The sequence below is a fragment of the Catharus ustulatus genome, chromosome 12 (assembly GCF_009819885.2).
Source record: "Catharus ustulatus isolate bCatUst1 chromosome 12, bCatUst1.pri.v2, whole genome shotgun sequence".
Classification (NCBI taxonomy): Eukaryota; Metazoa; Chordata; class Aves; order Passeriformes; family Turdidae; genus Catharus; species Catharus ustulatus.
In genome coordinates, this window is record NC_046232.1 from 7,331,712 (window position 1) to 7,351,341 (window position 19,630).

At 40.4% G+C, this 19,630-nt stretch overlaps 1 protein-coding gene across 1 annotated transcript in view; it reads left to right on the forward strand.

Annotated features, from left to right (window-relative positions):
• Positions 1–223: 223 nt before the first annotated feature.
• Positions 224–19,630, forward strand: part of ALDH1A2 (aldehyde dehydrogenase 1 family member A2) — a 54,089-nt gene continuing 34,682 nt past the window's right edge. The window contains exon 1 of the mRNA XM_033071084.1: positions 224–523. Within this exon, the coding sequence (XP_032926975.1) occupies positions 245–523 (279 nt within the window). The 5' untranslated portion in view covers positions 224–244. The remainder of the gene's footprint in view (positions 524–19,630) is intronic.

The window sequence follows — 19,630 nt, forward strand, 5'->3', positions numbered from 1 at the left end:
AGCCGAAGGGGGAACACGGCGGTGCCGGTGCCCCCGCTCCCCGCGGCCGCTCCCCAGTGCCGCTCCTCGGGCGGCGGGCAGCGAGTGCTGCGGGTGCTCCGTGCTCCCACGGCGCGCCGGGGATCCCCGGGACGGGACGGGACGGGCGCGGGGCGGGGGGGCCCGCGGAGGCTGCGCCGCAGTGAGCGGGGCTGTGCCGCTCTCGCCCTAGGTAGGATGGACCTGCCCCCCTGCCTCTGCCCCCATGTCCAATAAGAAGAGACCCGGCTTGACACCTGCCTATATACAGAGGAGGAGAGCAACATCTTCAGCGCTGGGCTTTGGAGGGGGGGACCAACCCAAAACACAACACAGCATCAGGGCAGAGCGGGGGGCTCGGTGCTATTATAAACCCCCCCCCAAGACTATGACTTCCAGTAAAATTGAGATGCCAGGGGAGGTGAAGGCAGATCCTGCAGCCCTGATGGCATCTCTGCATCTGCTGCCTTCTCCCACTCTCAACCTTGAAATCAAATACACGAAGGTAAGTTGTGTTCGTTTGTTCTGGCAAAGAAATTCATGGTTTTCTCTCCAAAGGAGGGATTTTGCTTAAAATCAGTTTCGTTCTGCCCTACCCAACCCGAGTGTAGAGATAAAAAAACCAACTGCTAAAAGACTGCCTCGAATCTGTAATAAAAGAAGAAGATTTTTAGTTCTGTAATCATCTGAAAAAACATAGGATAACAGAAATCAAATTAGATCTGATGGGGCTGGCTTTACCACTTCTCTTTAAATGTACTGTTTTCTACAAGCTGTTTGGGTTTATTTTCACTGCAAAATCAGTAGTTCTTGGGTATATTTTGGCTGCTTTTGATGTACTTCATAGGACGTTACTGTACATACCTATGTATCTCAATCAGAAAATAAAAACATTTTCTTTCTTGAATTACCCTGTGTGCCCAAGGGACTCTTTTACGTTTCCTGGAGGACTCTTAATACTGCCAGGTTGTTACAGCACTGGAACAGGTCTCTGCGAACTTCCGTGATTCTTGAATACACCCTTGAACAATGTTGCGAGAGGGGCTTGTTTTTCCTACAAACCTTTAAGAGTGATTTTCATAAAGAAAGGGTTAAGAGCAAACCCACTGGGTCAATGTAGAAAAAATCTGCTGGGTTTCTGTGGTCTTATGAGACGAAATTAGTTTTGTTGATTAAAATGGGCTTTAGAACAGTCATTTGTTTGTAAATGCGTTTTGCATTTTGAAATTTGTTAATATATTTTAATCTTTGCATCTTCAGTATCTTTAAAGAATGTTTTAATTTCTGTTGTAGAGGTTTCAGATCTATTGTATAAACAGATTACAATGTGTCAGACTTTGTTTCTAATTACCAAGCAACTTAATAGGAAAATATGCACATCAGCACTGGAAAAAGGTGATAACATTTTTATCTACTGGAAATACAACTTCAGGAGCTTTAATGCTGATAGGAGACTCATTTTGGCCGATGTAGTGTAATTTTTTCCCTCCATATCATCACTTTAAAAGCTTTTCATCTTTTCTCTTTTTTTAGTGGATGCCAAAACTAATTTGTCTTCTAATTTGTTACAGCAATTCCTTGTTCTAGAAGAATGTTTCAGAGGAAAGTTCAACTATTTTAAATTTCATTGCATTTTAATGCAATCTGCAGTATGCAAATCTAAAAATGCATATGGTTTCTTGCTCATAATTTCTTTTTAAGTAGTTAAATAAGTAAGAAATGAAGTTATTGGATGCTGTTAGTGCTAAACCTCGGGAGCAATCATACTGTGCAAAGAGTATTTGGCATGAATTTTGTTCATTGCTGGTTTCAGTGTGAACTGTGCTTCAGGAGGGTTTGGTGGGAAATACTTGAGAGTAGTATCACAGCCAGTTTGCATCATAAATGTACTTGCATTTCTCTGTTTTAAAACTGGAGAAGTGTTTCTAAAAATCTGTGAAAAACACAGCAGTCATCAGCAATCCTAGCTTGCTTTCTGTGAGAATGTACAGTGACCTTTAATAAATCAATACATAATTCCATCATCTCAGATCTACAATGTTACACATTTTATACTAATGGAACAATTAAAATGAAATTATTTAATTTCAATATTAAGCCAAAAACAACGGCAACGTGTTTCTTCTAAGCTTGGGTTTGAGATATCAGGTGACTCCTAGTTGCTTTTGAGAAAATTTTGGTTTAGGACAGGTATCAAATGTTTCACTTGGCATACCCTCTGTCTCTGTTTTTCTGTCTTGCTCTTTCCTCCTTTTTCTCTTTCTCTGCAGGAAATTCAAGTGATTTATAGATAATTGGAGTCTTCAGCTTGCAGTTTTGTCTTGGGCAGGACTTTTATCCAGGATCCACTTTCCCACCTATTACAAAGAAAAACAATCAAAAATGAAATAATGGATTGTAACTTGAGTCTTTCTTTTGGGGGAGTGGTCACTTCATGTCCTAAATGACAAACAACTTCCATAAACAATAAATAACCTTAGACTAAAGCACTTTGGCAAGGAAAAAAAAAAGAAAACAACAACCCCAGACCTTGTAAAATCAGACATCTGTAAGCATTCCTAGCAGTCTCTCTCCTGCTTGTTAGCTGGGAATTTTAAATACACAGCCAGAACACAGAATTCTTGAAGTCTTTCTTACAGGTGTCTATGAATGTAAAAACTTAACCATTTGGGAGTTAATTCTTTATGAAAAATAAAAGTATCTATGAACATTTAAACTTAGTGAAAAAAATGAAAATTTTTTTTCCAATTAAATTCTATTTCTGTAGTTCTAAAGTTGGTAAACAGACAAGCTCTTTAGGATAGATCATGTTAAAATTCCAGGATTCCCTAAGTGAGTTTTGTTAAAGATTTGTAATATGTACCAGGAAAAAGAAAATTATTAATTAATCTTTTAATAACCGCGTTGCCCTTGGGGCTGCTATGAAAGCTCCTTCCAACTACATAGATGAAACAAATATCACCTGTGCAATTCTCTTTTATTCCATTATTTAGCAGAATTGTTGAAACTCGTGAACTATTATTCTGGTAAGTTTATTGAAATAAACAGAAAACTGTATGTGAAATCCAGAGGCAATATAGGTTTGGGCAGGTCAGAAAAAATAGGATTTAGTGATGAAAATTACCCGATGCCATGGTTTTATGTAAGATGTGCAGCAGTAGCTATTGGGACTTCAGTACTGGAAGTCAGCCTATGCTGCTCTAGAAAAACAGTCATTAGAAATATTTTTGCCAGTTTTTTAATACCTTGGCACGGTCTATGAAAAATCAAGTGTTGTAGATGTGTGTAATAAGAACTGGTGAGCAGGATGTGAACCAGACATGCAGGTGAGTGTTCAAGCACACAGGGTTAAGTTCTGTGTGGCTGGCAAGTACTAGAGCTGCTACATTCAGGATTATCTCTCTTTTCACTGTGATGACTCCTTAACTCTTTAACATTATAATTTGGGGAGGGATTGCATCTGCAGAATAGGGCATCTAGGAGTATTGCATGGGATTAGGCTGTTACAAAGCCCTGTGGCACAGCAAGCCCTCCTCAGGCTTGTCAGGAGCATACTGGCAGTGACGTGTGCTCCATATGTAAGGGGGCACATAGGTAGGAAGGGGATCCAGCCCTCCCCCTGGGAACAAGTCACGCTTCTACAAAAGTCAACTTTGTGTCAGAAACTCTCCCAGAATGTTGGGCTGTTCCAGAAATATCAGATGTGTGAGAGCAGAGTAGCACAATGTCTGCTAAGGACATGTATTAGCATGTTTAGTATAGGTAGCACAGCCCAGAGGACCTGACAGATTCTGAGGGTGGTCACAGGGTTTGCACTGTCACACTGATGCCCCTCTCTTTGAAGCCTTTATGAAACTCCATTTTCCTTCCAGAGACTTTCCCAGGTATCTGACTGTAGATATGGAATCAGCCCGATGGATTGAGCCCTTTGCAGCATTTCCCTCCTTCTGTCTCCATTTGAGGAGCTAAAGGTGTTTCTGCAGGATGTGGCTGTACTTCCTTTGTTATGGCATAATTACATATTCCTTATAAAATATTTTCTTTGTGGTTTTAATAGTCATTGACTCTTCTAAGGACAACCTGGTATAGAATGAGGACCCCAGGGCTCTGTTCTGTCACAGCTCTTTCACTACGTCAGGTCGCTGAATGAATCAAGCGTTCTCACTTTGCATCATGTTGAGCGAACTAATCAATGTTTTAAGTTTTGTTTCTTGCTTGGCAATTGATTTAAGTCTAAGTAAGAGCTGAACAATTTTAGCTTAAGGAAAAACTGAGGAATTGTGGTTTTGAGAGCTTTTTAGAAAGAGATGCCCTAAAGGGATGAAGTTACGCAGTGGCAGTGAGGAGGTACATGAAACGTTTCTCTATTAACAGCCTGTGATTTAGCTGACAACCGTATCTTCTTTGTCCTGTGCAGGAGGGTTTGCCTCTACTCTTACACTACAGGCTAAAATCTGTCCAGTTTCTACACACAGGCCAGGTAAACTACCTGGCACTGCAGCAGAAAGCTCTATACAGGAGTTTGTATGAAGTGTAGGCAAACTGCTTCTGGGTAGACAAAAGCTAACAAATACATCTCAAATTGTTACATGATAAGCATCAGGATTTGAAGTATTTTATTGATAGGTTTGAGTATATTCATTCCCCTTGGCTTCCTTGGCATTACCCTTTCCATTAAAATTTCCAGCACATGTTTTCCAGATAAAATTCTAGACTAACATTACGATAGGAGGCAGGAAATCTATTTTATTTAGATTAATATGCAGAATCTTTGTTGTTTTTTGAACAGAAGACGAGCTTTGGCAAAACTCAGGTAAGTGAGGAATACATGCACTTTCCCATCTGTCTTTCCCTGAATGAGCTACTTTAGTGCCTTTTGAAGTCAGATCCTCTGAGCAATGCCTGAAAAAAACAGCTTGGCTTTTGGGTCACCTAGGTGAGCACAGTTCTTTTACAAAAGATGGGGCACAGAAGATTAGAGATGCTTGCATGAAGAGTAGACAAATAGAACAGCTGCTTTACCCCTTTGTGGAACATTTCAGCATCTGATGCTGGTGCTGGGGATGCTGCTTTGTATCATCCCAGATGATGTTTCAGTTTATACACTCTATGCAGATTTACTGTTGTTTAAATCTGCAGTTTGAATTCTCTTCCAGTGTATTTATACTTTGTGTTCAGTATTACAATCAGTCAACTCAGATAGTGATTGGAAAATATTTATGCACTTCCTTCCACTTAGTAGCCCGAATATGGGATTAGTCTTTCTTCCCAAACCTTTACGGTCTTCTTCACAAACCCAATTTACTCAGGTTTTGCATGAGGGAACAAGAAACAAGCATAGCGTTACATGTATCCAGTCCCTGCCTTTGCTTATTCCAGTACAGCCACAACAGCCATGAGCCTTAAAAACACAGAAAACACAGGGCTGAACTGGCCTCGACTAGAGAACTGCAGCAGAGTGCTGTGTTACTGAGGGGTATCTATGGCAGCAGTGACCTCTTACTGTGCTGAATCTGCAGGGAGAGGCTGCATATTTAGGGAAAATGCACCCTGGTTTGATGCATCAAGCAGTACAATCATATATTGCTGGCTCTGTCCGGTTGGTAGGGTCAGATGATGCACTGAAAGACTTTCTCATTGCAAAAAATGTTTAATACTTCAAGTATTCAAATGCAAAAGATGCATGTATTTATTTTCATACCAAAACCAGGAGGCTAGAAATAATCAAAGCACTTGCTTGAGTTGAAAGACAGACAAATTGACACTCCTGCTCTGAAGCAAACAGAGGAGAAACTTCAGTATGGATTTCTTATGGGAATAAGTCCAAATTTTGCCAACTTTGTCTGTCTTCGGGAAGAATCTCACGCTATCTGCTGTTGGATAATTCCCTTCTAAGTATATGTGAGGTCTCAGACATCAGCTTGATAGTCCAGTAGGCAGGACACTAATGAAGGAAAAGTAGAATTCAGGTCTTTGCTTCAAGAAAAATTATGATGTTGGACTTTGGACAGAGTAAGGAATACCGCACACCCTCTCGCACTCTTTCATTCTGACATTCTGACCAAAAAAAAAAAAAAAAAAACCCAAAAAAATTCCCACAGAAGCTGACCAATTCTGGTGCATTTCGATATTATATTTCTACCTTGTAGATCTGCATTTTCTGATAAATCCCACTGTCCAAAAATTCTTGATAAAGCTTGTCCATCTCCCTGTCAATGCAAAATTGTTCCCTGTGGATTGTAATAGGCTCTGCCAGTTTGAAGTTATTCACTGCCATAAACTGCCTGGGACGACCACACCATGGAACCACTGGACCCAGTTGTCCTCCTTTCTGTACAATACACATGAGCAGTTCCCTTCAGTGAGCTGTTCATGGACATTGCAAATCAGTGGGTGCAGATCAGCGTCCAGAAGATGTCTGAACCCTTCCTTCCAAGAGGCTTGGCTTTGTGTTTCCTGCCTTTGGCAAATTTCATCTCCTGTGAGTTGCCCAAATGTCATTTAACTTCAGCCCCAGTAATATTTTCTACAATACTCTGATTAGCCTGAACACTTTTATCTACAAACTCTGTACCTTGCTATTAATGATCTGCAAAGGCAGGTGAGCCAAGATATCGATTGCCAGTCACAGTAATGAAGGGGCACCTTGCTATTAACCTCTTTCCAGGGAGAATTATCTGTTTATTTCCAGTCTTTTAATCTTATCTCTTAACCACTTTTTAATCCATGGCAGGACTTTATCTTTCACCATATGGTTACTAACTTTCCTTAATAGCCTCTTGCTAAGGACTGTATCATCAAAAGCCTTTTTAAAGTCTGAATAAATTGTATCCACTGATTCATCTTGGTTCCTCATTTGACTAACTATCTTCCAAGAAATCTCGCACATTTACAGAGATAAATGACAAAAGATGAGTTCAGTAGTCCGTATCATAAATTCTTTTTCAGGTCTTGCATAAAGTCTTATTTCTTCTTTTATAGTTTTGCAGCTATCTTTTGTAAGGCTGGACTGTACAATTTCTGTATATATTTTCTGAAAATTCTTTAATTCTCCCCAGTTCGTAAAAAACCTCACAGCTTTTTATCTGTTTGGGGTTTTTTTTTAGGAGGAGAACTCATGCCCTGAAACAAGTAACCAATATATCAAATCTAGTTCAACTGAAAGAAATGACAGACAAAAAAAGCAATTAAACAAAGACAAGATTGTAAGGAAGCTATGTAAATGTAATATAAGCACAGAAGTGTGGAGGTTTAAACAATCTTCAGAAAACTGCAGTTCTATGCAGTTCTCTAGTGAGGAATCCTCAGACAAGGGACAAGACATCCTACTTAAAGCACAGTAAGTGCATGAATAGCTGTGTGAAGATTCACTACCAATTATTATGCAGAGAACGATGAAGTCTAAACATTGATTGCTGTCCAAGGGCTCATTCATTCATTACTGTTGTGTTTAGCAAACGAATTCCTGTTCAAACTGCATATTCCTATCTTGCTTTCTCCAAAACATAAGTTCCCTATTTCAGAATTTGTCCAAAACCATCTTTTTATTTATCAGTCTTTTCTTGTAAATAGCAATCTACCTTTTGACATGAATGCAACACATCAATGCTAAGTCACACGGTGAGCTAAGGTTCAGGAGCACTTCATTACAAAAAGTGTGATGTGTGGAGACACATCAAAGTGTTGCTGCAATAGCATTGCTGCAAAAGTCTACCAAATGACAAAAGGAAAAAAAAGAACCTAATCCTTGATTGCTTGGAGTCAGTGCCTTTCATAGAGAGCCTAGTGAGCTATATCGATGACTTGAAACATAATGCATTTCAGCTTTGTTGGACTGAAGTGGGAAAATACTGCAGGGAACCATCCACATCACATTCTGTGACCCAAGTGAAAATGTTTAAGGTTAGCTCAATCTCTATTGGCCTCAGCTGGAGCTAAAACACGGGTGCCACACTGTCCTCTGGAGTATACAGACCTTAATCTGTGAGGGATTCCTAGGTAATGAAGCATTTGAATTGAATTCAGAATCTAAGGGTATGCTGTGGTCCAGCTGTGAGGGGCCTACAGCAGGTGGTGTGGTTACAGAAAGGATATGTTTGCTAATTTCCATGTGGATTTATAGTATGCCCTAATTTAAAATAAGTGAGTTGCAAAAAAATCCATTTGGAAAGTCATAAAAATACGGGAAGTGTTGCATAGTAAAACAGGCTGCAGTCCCTTTGCTGAACTTGGAAAGAGGATGCCAGGGGGACACTGTCCTCTTACCATGCTCTGGTCCTGTGGCAATGATTACACTAAATCTGCTGGGTTTTACTCAGAAACTATCAGAAAGTGCCTTTCCAGACAGAAATTCCAAACACATGTATTTATACAGGTAAGGTCTTATCTCTTAAAGTGAGACTGATTTCTTTGCAAGGCAGAGCTTTTTACCCTTTGGGGTAAATACAGGTATTTTTAGATGGTCATATAAAGGCTGATCTTATCCTCTTGTGAATAGGTCAACATGCTTTAAATTTGGCCCCAGATGACTAGAGTTGGTTAGAATACAGGTGTACATTTCATCTGAAATAGATCTCTCAATTGCAAGATCTTTCCAGGTCTGTGCTGTGGCATTGTTTTCTTATGCTTCAGTGGGAAAAACCACTTAATGCATCAGCATCATCATCCTCATCATCACCCCCACCATCGCTCTGGTACACTCTCAGTAGTTTTTATGCAATTCCTGATGCCTTTTGAAAGCTGGAAGAACTGATGCAGTAGATTTCTGGATGCATTAGCATTCGGGATTTCTTTTTATTTCAGGGACTTTATTTCAAATCCTTGCACCACAATTGGGAGTGAAGGACTGGGACTGTCCTGGACACAGCCTTAAATGATTTTTGGTATACAGCTGGTGTTAGATTTTTCGTAAAGGTGATTTCCTAGAACAAGTATTTTACCTGTCATTTTCTAGTCTTCCAACTAGTAGCTCTGCTTTTCTAATTTTTGAAGGTAAATATAATCTACTTTGGGGATAGCCAAATAAGGATCTCCCCAAAATAAGCAGCCACCTGTGGAAGTATCTTCAGTCTCCCTTCCATAGCCAGGTTGTTTTCAGAATCCAATGACTCTCCCACAGCCTCTATCTGCTTATTTATTTATTTTTATTTATTTTAGGCTTCTCGTGACTGTTTTATTTGTGTTACCTTTCCAGTAATTTTCTTCAGAATATTTAGTATGTTTAGTAGCAATTTTTACTTTTTGTGTTTGCAATCCTTGTGTTTTCCAGCCTACTTTTCCTCTCATACATTCCTTCTTTGCTACCCCATTTATTTTCTTGCTTGTGCTTCCCGTTTTTAGCCTTGGGAATGCAAATCTTCTTTGACTCTTTCACATTCTTAAGCCTCCACGCTGATTCTATGGATTTTAATTTCCGAGCTTCAAGCAGGGAGTTTCTAAGCTACTTCCTCTTTTAAAAAAATATGCTTCTTGAAGTTTAGTATCCCAGAGAGTATGGCTTCTTCATATGTTTCTCTCCTGCAATGAAGCTAGAATTATTTACATGGTAACCATTTCTCAGGGGTTCAGACACAATTTTTAGTCCTTGACAGGACTATGTCAAATGTTGTTTACATTAGGATACAGAAAACTCTGTTCTCTACACACGATTTCAGTGCAGCTTTCACTGAACTAATACGGAGTTATTTTGGCACCAGCCTTACTGCCTTCATACTCATTTTCCTCTTCAGTACCACTTCAATGTCACTTCAGTTGCTCTTACTTAGAAGTCAATACCTCCCTCCTGCTATTATCCTTCACGATCTACGCTGCTTCTATATCTGGGGGTCTGCATTTTGTGTTATTTCTCTCCTTCAAGCAGTGCCCACGCAAAGCGTTGCACACAGAGCTGCTCCCCCCTCTGCAGCCCGACTTGTCCTCCCTGCACAGCTTAGACGTAAAAAGTGTGGTATGCCTCTGATAATTCTCATCCCCTTTGCTCAAAAAACACTGTTTTTTTCCTCTCTATGATACAGTCCAGATCACCCATTTTCACACTCAGCTTTCTTAGGCTGGTTTATAGGCACTTGCGCTTTTATATCCCAATTATAAGATGACCTAGATGAAAATTGTGATCTAGTTTGTTAAAAAACCCTGTAAAGTCTTTTCAGCTCAATTGCAAAAGCACTTCCCATGACACTGCACCTCACTTTTATTTACCACTCTGCTAGTGTAAAATGTCCTTAAAATAGAATTTAATTTTAAACTGGGTTTAATACTTCTTTATATTGTCAAATTGATTTGAGAAGGCATTTATGTAACTGACAGGTGGATACATAGATTTCTTTTTTTTTAAGGAACCACTTCATTTTGTTGTCTGAAACATATTTGGAGTATATTTTAAACATTCTTTGCACCCACACATAAAAGCACTGTCCTGATTCCACTGGATATTTTCAAAGCTTACCATAATATATGCATTTTACATTTGCTTATGTTTCTTTTCAGCTGTAACAGAAATAGTTTATTCTTGAGTTGTTCAAAACTAGAATGAAATTACCACCAACCTTTCAAATCAAGGAACTTTTTATTTTTTCAGTTGCTTCAGTTGTGACACACTGTTGCAGCAGTCCTGTACCAGAATGGCCTGCATGGACCTTGAGAAACAAGCACAATTGTTTTTCAGGACATCTGGCTAAGCCTTTACCCCCTTTTCCATCAGTGCCTGACATTTTGTTGGTCTTCCTCTTTTTGTCCTAATCACACTTTCTTTACCCTGGCTACTTAACGGCCTCTTCTCTTTTGTGATGTTTATTGGATGCTGTTTTCCTAAGAGGTGAAAATCAAGCTCTGCTTTTTTCACTATTCATTTGAAATAGTGATATAAGACTAACACTGAATGTGCTATAGCTATGCTGATAATGGCCTGGGAGTCTTGGTGGTCCAACCCTTCGGTAGGGATTTTTTAATCCATTTGTTACATTACTAAAGATGTTTTTAGCTGGCATCACTCAACTGCTAGTGTTAATATTCTGCTCCTTCACATCTTTCAGAAGGCATTAATTGATTCAGCCTCACTGTAAACTGTAAAACTCTGACAAGGTTCCTTCACAGATGGGGGAGTTTAAATTTGTGGGAGTGTAACCATGACTAACTCAGACAGTAGGTCAGTGTCAGAGGCAGGATCTCTTGCTAAACCAGCCAGACTACAAGAAGATTAAGCCTCTATTTTTGTACTTGGTATTCTGGGAAATGGCAATACAGATGAATTTTGGAACCAGTGTTTACCTGTGTATGCATGTCTGCATTTCTGTATGTTATTAATTGCACATTTCTCTGTGTACTCACTATACATGTACACACAGTATAGATGAAAAAACCCTTTCTTTGTGCTCTTTGCTCTCTTCCTGTGTCACTTCATCAGGAATTGTCTCTGTTGTTGTTCTCTGAGTGTTGTCAGGGAGGCAGTGCCCTCCATGCTGCAAGATCTGTATAATGAGTTCAGATGAAGCTGGAGCTGGTGATATTCCCCTCTGTACTTCTCTTTAGAAGGAATATTCCATCAGAGCAAAGCAGTGACAGTACTGGAACTCCAGTTCTGGTATCATTTCTATTCACGTTTGAAAAGTTTTGTTTTATTAAAGCACTCCAGCATGGAGGGAGAAGTGAGGCCCTGCTGTTTAGACCCCAAGCACAAGCCCAGTGCAGAACATGCCCACTGACTGGTGCAGCACAGCTCTTCCTCCCATCAGCCGAGACAATTGCTTTTAATGTCCAGATTCTGCATGCAAATCTGTTCATGCTCTTGCTCTCTGTCTCAGTTCATTTCTTTCCTTGAGGGAGCAACAGGACAAATCCTTTGATAACTTGTTACCTGGTTAGAAACCTTTACCTGCTTTCCTGGTGTGGTTGCCTGTGACTGGGAACCTCTGTAGTCAGCTCTTTCAGCTGTTTGCCTAAATGGTCTTTAGGGAGACTAAAAGCAGTGAACCAGGAATAGCAACATCTGACTTCAGCCAGGTCCCATGGGAATTTCATTACTACTCACTGGATTGCACTGGCAATATACCTTATACCAGGTACCTGCCAAAGGCTGCATGCCATGAACCTTCACAAACAGCTGTCACTGACGTGTTACTTGCAGAAGTGGGACTCTGGGTGACATGCTGTAATTATTACAATGTCTGGGTGAAAAATTTCTCAGATTAAAGTCTTGATAGTGATTTTAGCCATTTAGCCATTTAGTGATCATTGTGTTCACTACAGGCATAAATCCTGACTTGTAGATAGCAGGGAAACTAATGAGGTTTGCACGTATTCTGGCATCACTGCAAGGGGTTCCAGCAGAGAAAAATGGAGTTTGGTTTGAAAAGGGGAAAAGAAACATGAATTTCAAAGGAAATGGGGAGAACGGATCTCAGGACTGCATATATTCAGGTTTTTTAAAGAAGGTTCTTTATTGACAAGACTTATAGCGTGCTTTGCTCATTTAAGGAAAGCTCGGTATAACCAGGTTTTGGGTTTGCCCTAATCCACTTTTTTAATACTGCATGTTTGGCAAAAGTTTAGGGTCATGTTTTTCATTTACACAGTCGAAGTAATTAGTCTGTTTCTATTTAAAGTTAAATAGAATAGCTCATTTTTCATGCAGGCCTTCATGTCTATACCAAGTAGCTTGCTGGTCATAGATAAAAATGTTAAATTCTATCAAACATTGGCAGTATTTTGGTATATCCTCAGGTGTTCTATTTGATTGAGACTGTGATAGGCTCTTGCAAGAACACTCCACATCCAATTTTAGCCTTAGCACCACAGTGTACTTTGAGGTGTAAATCTGTCAGGTATCCAAGCACAGCAGGATACTTCAACAGTTTAAACCCAGTTCTCCCCAATCAGCCTTATGAATAATAAAAAGCAGAATGACCTATTCCAGTTTTGTACATGGAAAGGCAGTGGCTTAATCAACAGAAAGAACTGGAGGAGAAATCAGAACTGAACTCTGAGGAGTGTCTAGCAGTTTCTTCTCTCCAGAAGAATATTCTAAAGTAAATAAATAAGTATTTTCCAAGGCTTTTTATTGAAAAGAATTTCCAGCCTGAGAGATTTCATTGCAGCATTGAATGAGAGGTATCGGGTTCCTTTGCATCTTCTTGAAGACCAAAAAGAATTTATAAATCAGACTTCTGGGAATTGTTATCTCACAGCTTCTTCTAACAAACACAACAATTTGTTTTAAAGGCTTTCACCGAAGATGTCATAAGTGGTAATCCCTATGTTGTAAGTGGGTACTTAATGTGATTTAACTTAATGCTGATGATGCAAAGGTATTCTCCCCCGAAGCCCATTAAGAACATCCAATTTTCTGGTAGACTAACACTCCTGCTTACTATCGTAGAGATAAGTGACTGTTTAACCAGAACAACAAGGAATACTTTAAAACCAAGGCTGCAAAACAGAGTGGACACGAAACTGTTCTTTGTGAAAGTTCAGACTTTGAATGTAAATGTCACAAGGTGAGTTTTTTCTTTTTAGGAGTAGTTTGAATTTCTGTATGTACAGACATATGCATACAGGCACTTTGCATCATCTTAATGGGTCTGCTGGTGAATATCATTATTTGTGCTATCAGTAGGCATGGTCTAGTAAGGAAAAGGCCAGTGCAAGCCATTTGTGTAAATTAAGTAAAGAAACTGCTAAATAGCGAGTTTTATTTTATGTCTCTCTAAAGTGCAGATAATTCTAACAGTTTATCCAAGATAATGCTTCTCTTACCACGTGATTTTTGTGGATTCTGTAGATGCAGAACAGCACAAAAGGAAACAGCTCTGCCATCATTAACAAAACATGCTAACAGTAATATTTGAAAAGCTTCAGGACACAAAGTAGAAGCGAAGGCAAACTTTTCAGGAGCTTAAGGCTGCTCACTTGGGTCTAATATAGACTTAGCACTTTGCAGGTCAGTGGCTCTGCTATTTGTCTCTGACCTAACAGATCTGGAGTTCTTCACATCAAAACCAAGTCTTGCTGAGCTGAGATCAAACGTGTTAAGGTAAGGATCTTGCCAGTGATTTATCGTGCCAGGGAGGGTGATCAGGCCATAAGGGGCCACTGCAAATGAAGCTGACATTCCAGCAATTTCTCATGTGTAGTTATAAGGTAATTTTCTCAGGCAGAGCTTTTAAGTCAAAATAAATTTGCTCATTGTATTTTTCTGTGTTGTCTATAATGTCTGAAATCCTAGGAGGAATATTTATTTATGCAGCACAGCTAATTTCTAACTAAGAACTTGTTCCTGGTGATGAACATTTTAAATGGCAGTTACCTACAAGGGAGATTAAATTCTTCCAAATGGTAGAACATATTTCCCATGTACAGATAAATAGCTCACACTGTTTTCTGTCACATGTAAGGAGCACAAACATTGCAAAACACAGGACAACTACACAGAGTAATATGAGTCTTGTTTGTACAAACCCCTCCTCATTTCCACCATTTCAAATGACTGCTTGTGGAAGGGTTTCCAGGATCAAGTTCTTAATAGCCACAACTTTATTAAAGCCCAGTGACAGCCCAATAATTGATTACATAAACAAATACTCCTCCTCTCCACTCTCGATTTAGTGGATTTAAAAAAATCTTTCATTATTTCACTTTTTATGGTGCAATGAATGACATCAAGGATCATACTCCATAAAAAACACTGCCATCCTTACCCAACTCATCCAATGATGGCTAGTCTGCATAATTAGTGAAAACAGAAAGCATGGGTAATTTTTTTAGTCCTCCTGGTTTCACAAACAGTATTTTCTGATGCAGTTAAAGAGAGTAAATATTCTTCTCCAGCAATTAAAGAGTCCCACTGATGAAAGGATAAGTAAAGATTGGGAGCTTAGTTTCTTAGGAATACATGAAATATTACCTGAGCTATGTTATTGCTCCTGTATTGTTCTACTAACAGCAGACAGATTCTTCATTAACTGAAAAAAAGTAAAAATTACTTTGAGGAAAGCCTTTATGTGCTGCAATGAAGGTTTCTTCCCACAGGTTTAATAAGGCAGCCAAAAGGAGTAAAATGTTTGTGGTGGGTATAGTTCAACAGACAATACTATCTGAAGTTTCTTCTCTTTAGATTAATTTTCTTGAACAACCAGGCGCAAAATAATCCCTTTAATGAGACTGAATTGAAATAACGGATGCTGTATCAGCATGTGGCACAGTGAGAAACTAAAATAGAAAAGGGTATCATCACAGTTTGGCAGCCTGGGTTTTGTGCAGGAAATACTTGGGGGGGGAGGAGGAAAGTAAGCACGCTACTGCATGTTGTTAAGACTTATTTAATCTTCTTAACTAATTACTCACACTTCCTAATTCAAAATCATACAAACAAAAATGTTTAGATAAGCCGGGAGTTTTTTCAAATGGGTACCCCCTACAGCTTAGAAAACAAACATGACAGGTTTCCCCTGTCTGATGTGCTGCCATTTGCAGAAGAACAGACCCAACTCCCAGAAAGACAGAAGACTAATTAAGACAGGAAGACAGGCAGGTCAAACATTTGGTGTGAGGGATGTGGGACATAGGGGAGAAAAAATCATGTTACATTCCACTTTCACAGCAGACTGATGAGAGGCTTCAAGCCCTTTCTCTGATTCCATTTGCTGCTCAGAGACCCTGGATTCCACCAGTTTTTCCTCCCATCACACCCCTTTCCTAGCATACCATTCCCTAAACCTCTTCTATCTGTGAGCTGGCTCAGTGGGGGACTTACCCTGTGTCTCTTTAAGCACCTGAACAACATCCAGGTGAGCAGAACAGGGCAGAGCCCCTGCAGACAGGTCCTGCTTTGCCCTCTCCTCCCACCTCTCTGGGACTGAAAAGAGACCAAGCTCCTGCCACCATCAGGGCTCGATGAATCCTCCTCCAGCTCATGTCAGCCACGTTGAAGCCTGACTTAATTCACACAGGCTGAAATGTCACTGAACCTTGATGTATTCACCTCTTTTAAACACTTGGCTTCTGAGCCAAAGTCCACTGGTATGAAGCACTGGCTTTAATTTTGGTAGAGTTGACTCAGGCCTTGCTACTTGGGATTTACACCCAGAGCAGGCAAACACCCTGGCACACACCTACCCTTGGCACAGGACTGGGCTTGCACAAACAGAATTGTACCAGAGCTGGTTGCACTGCTGCACTGACAGTGAACCAGAGCAGCCCCACTCACTTCTTGGGCATTTTACTTCCGATTCCACTTTTTTGATCCTCCTGCTGTACTATGTTTGTAAAGGTTTAAAATTCTCCAACCCTCTCAGTACGCTCACAAGTGTGCACTCTAGATTTCATGAGTGCAATTTCAAGCTTGAATTTATGAAGGAAATTTCCATACCACTTCTGGTACACCACATCCAAAAGCTATGACAATATCCATCAGGCTCTGAGGTCCAAATGAGAGTTTAAAAAAGATGAAGCACTCCACAGCACACAGAGATTTAGAACAGAGCTCTTTTTCCTTTTAATTTCTTTTTTCTTTTTTTCTTTCTTTTTCTATTTTTACAGTGTGGGGGGTGTAAGTAGAGAGAAGGACAACCCAGCAGTCAAAGAGGAAAAAGAAAAATCAACATATTCTGGTTTTGTTTGGCCTTTCAGACCTCACAGGCTCTAGAGCGTGTGTCAAGTTTCCAGTGAAACAGCTTTATTTCCCAGTACAAACATCCCTCTGGAGGCTGTTGCCACTGATTCCTTTTCCTACACTGGGGCCTGATTCAGCTCCCACTGAAACCAGCTGGATTTTTCCTTTTGTTCTGCTCTGGACCTCTTGGGCCTCTTGTAGCTGAAAACCAGCTATGCCCAAGGGAGCTTGCTTGCCTGAATTAAATTTGGTGCAAAGTTGTTCCTGTACAGTTCGCTGGTACTCATACAATTGCAGTTCCTCCACAGCTGAAAGGCATCTCACTAAAAGGCATCTCACTAAATCAGAGCATGATTCTGCTCTGGGGTAATGAATGCCATGACAACCACCTATGCTGGGGTGCTGGGCCAGCCAGGCTGGTGCAGGGATATCCCCTGAAAGCAACACAGCCACTGGCAATGCCCAGAGAGGCTCATTCATGGCTCAGAAGCAGGATTCTGCACTGACAGTGCTTGGGGAGGTTGGCCTTGAAGCCCAATACTTGCCTTTTGTGAACTGCCAGCAAGTAGCCGTGACTCTTGCCGGTCACCTGAGCAATCGTCTTAAAAATATAATGAAATGGCACTGCTGTTCCATCACAGGTCATTCAGACAGTGGACTGCTGGCATTGCCTTTTGCTTTCCTTGTGCCTTCTTATAAACCAGATTTTCACTAATTCCATAGCCAGCTGTTGGTTTCCAGTCACTCCCAGGAGTGCCTCACAACACACTCTACAATGTGAGAGATTTGCTCTATCAAGACAGCCATAAAAGTGAAGGAAAACAAGGCCTGTGAAAATAAACAAGCTGCACCTCTGTTTTGCAATCCCACCTAGTTCATTCCCTTACAATTGTACTAATCATTAGGACTCTTGAAATGTTTCCCAAGGAGAGGAAATGAAGTTGCTGAGATGGGAAAGGATATGAAATTTCCTGACCAGACTGAGGCACAGGTGCCCGGTATCTGGGATGTTATGCACTATTTACCAAGGGAAATGCTGCTGCTGGATTTTTTGCATGCCTCTAAAATTGTTGTCCGTCCCCCCTCAAAAAAGAAGTGCCATTATGTACTTCCTAATGCCTCCAGCTCTGAGAAGATGCTGAGGGCCAAGCAGCTGTGATTCTCTTATAAAGTACTTTGGCATCTGATGCCCCCTCCCCCATCCCAGCAGATTTAGTGTCAAAAGCTCTCTAAGGAAAAAGCCACATATGAAAAAAAGATCGTTGATGGAATGAAACTATAACCAGCTACTAAATCAATTGAGTTAGGAAATTCCCATTCCTTCCTCCATTCATCCAGAACCAAATCTCCTGTGGGAAGCCATTATTATTTGGATGTTAAAATCCTCTTCCTGTACCAAAAAATATTTCTGGAGCTGCAACAGCACAAAAACCTTGTTTATTAAATCCATGGGAAAATAATTCCACCTCCAAAGAGCTGAATGCTGGGCCACTGTCTGTGCAGTGCCTGAAGTTCTTAGTTAAACAGCTGGGGAGCCTGAAGAAAATGTCTCATGACATCATCACTAAGCAATATTGAATTAAGAATGTAGATCATCATTTCACTCACACATCATTTGAGAACATTTTCAAGAAAGGAAATGAAAAGTTACGTTGTTACCACCTGTGTTGATTACTCTTATGAATTAAGAGAGCCCAGAGGTTTTTTTTTTCTCTGTGTGTTTTAAGGAAAGACAATACAAAAAAGAGAGGCACTGAACATACAGGAATCCCCAGTAAATGTAAAAATCAGTTCCATTTCCCAAATCCAGGGCTAGCCCCAGGCTCAACAGCAGAGGCAATTTGAATTGCCATGAAACTAAAGCTCCTTCAACTAAGAGCTGCAAATGAGATATTAGTTCTGTGCTTTATTTAATTAATTATATTTGTACACACACTCATAAAGATAGTTGCTTAACACTTCCTTGCTGGTAAATAGTGATGAAAACACAAAATATGTTTTCTCCTTGGTCTAAATTTTGCTACTGCTGCACTGCAGATCAGAATGTCCAGCCTGGGTTTGTACACATCCCTTCCTCTTTGAATACTTGTCACTCCAATTACCATGGTTTAAAATGAAAAATAAAATTGCTAATAATTACTAAACCAGTGGGGATGGATGGCTACTGAAACAAGAGCTTGTACTTGTTTATTTGCAAAGCTAAATTTGCTTTCTTTTATGCTAAAAACATCTACTCTTGGCTTGATTTCAAAATTGATGAGCATCCAAAATGCTATTGAGCTCAGTGTGTAATGCTTGTGAAATGCAGGTCTTGTGCAAAATGCAATGTATGATTTTCCTCCAACTACATGTCAGCATTCCAAGTAACTTGGAATTTTTACATGGTAGCTTTGGAGTTTGCTTTTCCTTTGTATACTTTTCAGTATGATGCGGTATCTCCAAGGCTCTGAACAGTCACTGACATGTAGGATGAGTCAGATTGCTTCTGGATGAGCCCTGTGGAACTCTGTCAACAGAGGCTATATATAAATAGCCACAGGCAGGATTTGAACCTAGTAAAGACATGGTGAGACTATTGTCTTGCAAAGTTCTAGCAAAAGATCTGTGAGAATGTGTGTATGAGCAAGAGGCTATTGTCAGTACCAGGAGTGATGTGACTGTTCTCTTTAGGAAAATCCATGTCCTCTCCATCTTTCATTTGGAAAGGAACAGAAATTGTCCAGGGACAATTGTGTGAAGCTATATCATGAAAATGATGACACTCCAAGGGGCATCATGTTCACAGGTGCAACTGGGAGCTTCCACCCAGGACTGTCACACTGCACTGTTTGGAACAGCCCCTCCCACCCCCCCAACATCACATACCCCAGCACCTGCACCCAGCACTGCTGCCCTGCTCTGCCGGCCCCTTTGGCACCGCTGGGGAACAAACGTTTGGTTTCCTCCTGTGCCCACTGCACACCAACTGCAGCCAGACTCCACTCACAGGAGGCCTTGGCTGCTTTGCCA